Genomic DNA, 3,139 nt, shown 5'->3' with positions numbered 1-3,139 from the left:
GTATTTTTCCTGTGCTCTCAACCTCTATCTGATCACCTCACAGAGTTTGGACTGTTTCACGGCGATCCACATCCCGGCAATGTTTTTGCACTAGCAGATGGGTAAGAGAAATAACACGTCCCTTCTCCTCCTCTCCTCCTCCTTCCCTTCCTACAAGTCTTCTGTTCGCTCCTCCTTCAGCTCTTTGCTCCTCAGTCCTCCTCCTCTTCAATCCTCGCCTCCTATCCCCTCCTCTCCTCGCACTCCCCCCCTTCTCCCCGCTCCTCTCCTCTTCTCTCCTCTCCGCTCCTCCCCTCCCCTCTCACTCCTCCCCCTCCTCTCCCTCTTCTCCTTTCTCTTACCTCCCTATCGACCCTCATTTCTCTGCAGGAGAATCGCATACGTTGACTTCGGTTCCGTTGCTGAGATCAGCCAAGTAAGGCCCTCATGCCGCAAAAAACTTTCAGCCTCCTCCTCCTCCTCCTCCTCCTCCTCGTAGTCCCCTGGTTCTCCCTCTCTCTTCTCCTTCCCTTCTCCTTCCCCTCCTTGGATGTTGCATCTCATCGACTTTTCGTTCTTTCCCTTCCTTGTTGCTCTCTTTCATCTCACCTCATCTCTTCGCTCCCTTGTGTTTGCTAGAATGCTCGTCTCACTTTGTCCTCTCACAGACAAACAAAGAAGCACTCCTCGACGCCGTTGTACATGCCATCCATCAGGTAGAGCAGCAGCACCAGCACCACCACCACCACCACCACCACCACCACCACCACCACCACCACCACCACCACCACCAGCATCACCAGCACCAGCAGCATTGTGTGATTTTCTGTCTCTGCAGGACTTTGATGAGATTGCTCGGGACATGCAGAGACTTGGTTTCATAGCTGAGGTAAGAAAAGGAGAAGAAATGAATTCCAGGCCTGACCTGTCTCCTCCTCTCCTCCACTCCTCCTCTCCTCCACTCCTTCTCTCCTCCCCTCCTCCTCTTCTCTCCTCCTCCCTCTCTCTTTTCCTCCCCTCTCATCTTCAGGGAACGAACATGCGGCCGATTTCTTCAGCTCTCCAGGGAATGTGGGCAGACGCCGTTGGCAAGAATCTTGCGGATTTTAACTTCCGGTGAGGAGGAGAACATGGAGGAAGAGGAGGCGAGGAAAGAGGTGGACGAAGTGGAGAGGAAGAGAAGGAGGAGGAGGAGGAGGAGGAGGAGGAGGAGGGCAGGAAAGAGGAGAGGTAGCAGGAGGAGGAGACAGCAAACTTGTTGTTGTTCTGATCTCAAGAGCAGGACGGTTACCAAGCAGTTCTCCAACCTTGTGTTCAAGGTGAGCGAGGGGAGGGGACGAGGGGGGGTAGCGGAAGAAATAGAGAAGGATAGATAAGGGGTGACAGGGGATGCAACTAGGAAGGAAGGAGAGAGGAAGTCAAGAACAAGGAGGAAGAGAATGAGAGGAGGGAGACGAGAAGAACGAGGAAGAGGACGAGCAACGTGAGGGTGGGAGGAGGAGAAGGTGGCTGATTCTGAGATGCTTGTTTGTTTGCAGTATCCGATCCGCGTGCCCGAGAGATTCGCTCTCGTGATCCGCACGCTCCTCACGCAGGTTCGATGCAGAGGAAATCAAGATCAGAGCAGGAGGAGGAGGAGAATGGGGGGAGGGGAGGAGGAGGAGAGGGAGGAGGAGGAGAACAAAGATCAGGGGAGGGGGGGGGGTATACGAGGAGGAGGAGGAGGATGGAAGTGGTGAAGGTGCCGTGACGAGTAACGTGACGACGGCAGGAGGGGATCTGCCTTCTGCTGGACCCGAACTTCAAGCTGCTCGAAGTTGCCTATCCCTACGTAGCTAAACGACTACTGAGAGATCCTCTCTACTGCTACCGCCTGCCCCAGGTGCTCCTGCTCTTCGAGCTCTCCTCCTGCTCCTACTGCACCAGCTCGTTCTCTCCCTCCTCCTTTTCTTCTCCCCATCCCCTCCTTATCTTCTCTGTCTAGCACTCTTTTTTTTCCATCTGTTTTCTTTTTCCTCCTCTGCATCCTCTTCTGACTCCCAGCAGGTCCTTATGAAGAAAGTTCCTGAAGCAGAGAAGGTCTGTTGCTGCATGCTCGAGCCAATTTTCTTCTCTTCCTCTTCTAGTGCTGCTGTCCATCTCCTTCCTTCAACCTCAACACAGTTCTCCTCCTTCCTCTTCTCCCTCCTTCGCCTGCTGTCTTCTCACCCTCCAACAACAACTCCTCTCCCTTTTCCTCCCTGCTCCTCCTCCTCGCTCTCCTCCCCCTCTTCTCCCTTCCCACCTCCATCCTTCCCATTGCTGCACCCTCTTTTTCCTCCTCTCCATTCCTCCTCTGACCCTCTTCCTCCTTACAGCCTGTCTTCGACTTCGGCCGTCTCTTCTCCCTCCTCTACGTGGCTACTGCAGTAGCAGGACGAGGCCCTCGAGCTCTTCTCGGCCTCGTTCGCACTGCGTTCGATGCTCTTGCTCTTACGTGGAGGAAGCCGTCGCTAGCCATGAGCCTTGCGCAAGGTAGTTCGCTTCATCTCCGCCTCCACTTTCTCCTCCTCCTCCTTCTTCTCCTTCCCCCCCCCCCCCCCCAACATTCTTTCATTCCTTTGACAATAAAGTTGTACACTCCAGATGCCTTGATAACCGTCAGAATGGTGTTCTGAGCACTGTCAGTCGACAGGTTGTACGACGTCTGTATCGGAACTTGATTGGGATCGGCGCAGTTGGGGTCCGAACTGCCCAAAGGACATTTACAATTGCAAACGATCGTAGTTCCAACGCTAGAATCCACCTGAGATCAAAGTTAGTCTTGCTTCCTCGCACAATCAATGACTTACTTGCAGCTGCTGAGCTTGGGACACCTGGTACGAAGGACAAGACTTGTTGCAGTAGTCTGAACCACTTGAATCACAGTAGCACGGGGGTGATGGACATTCAGAATTGGAGCAAAGTGACAGACAAGACCCATCCTCGCTTCTAAGATTCGATGTACACCTTGGGAGAATAATAGGCTCACAGTCAAGAACACCGTCAGACGTTGCAAGATTAGTTTGATCTTGTCCTAATCCATTGTAAACCGTGTAACCTTGTTTACATCTACAGGCACTATCTGAGGCATGAAATATCCTATTGCTTCCCTTGCACACGCAGGCAAGGCTATCGTTGG

General features: G+C 53.3%; 1 protein-coding gene across 1 annotated transcript; it reads left to right on the top strand.

Moving 5' to 3' along the window:
- Positions 1-1,018: 1,018 nt before the first annotated feature.
- GUITHDRAFT_119330 (hypothetical protein) lies at positions 1,019-2,681 on the top strand (the record flags this gene model as incomplete). The annotated part of the gene is made up of 7 exons (XM_005821416.1): positions 1,019-1,095; positions 1,262-1,298; positions 1,518-1,574; positions 1,751-1,861; positions 2,026-2,058; positions 2,337-2,493; positions 2,647-2,681. 7 exons carry the CDS (start codon positions 1,019-1,021, stop codon positions 2,679-2,681), a joined length of 507 nt encoding a protein of 168 aa, XP_005821473.1.
- Positions 2,682-3,139: the final 458 nt, after the last annotated feature.

The sequence above is a fragment of the Guillardia theta genome, assembly GCF_000315625.1.
Source record: "Guillardia theta CCMP2712 unplaced genomic scaffold GUITHscaffold_144, whole genome shotgun sequence".
NCBI lineage: Eukaryota > Cryptophyceae > Pyrenomonadales > Geminigeraceae > Guillardia > Guillardia theta.
The sequence above is the reverse complement of the archived record's forward strand: the minus strand, read 5'-3'. Positions and strand labels throughout refer to the sequence as shown.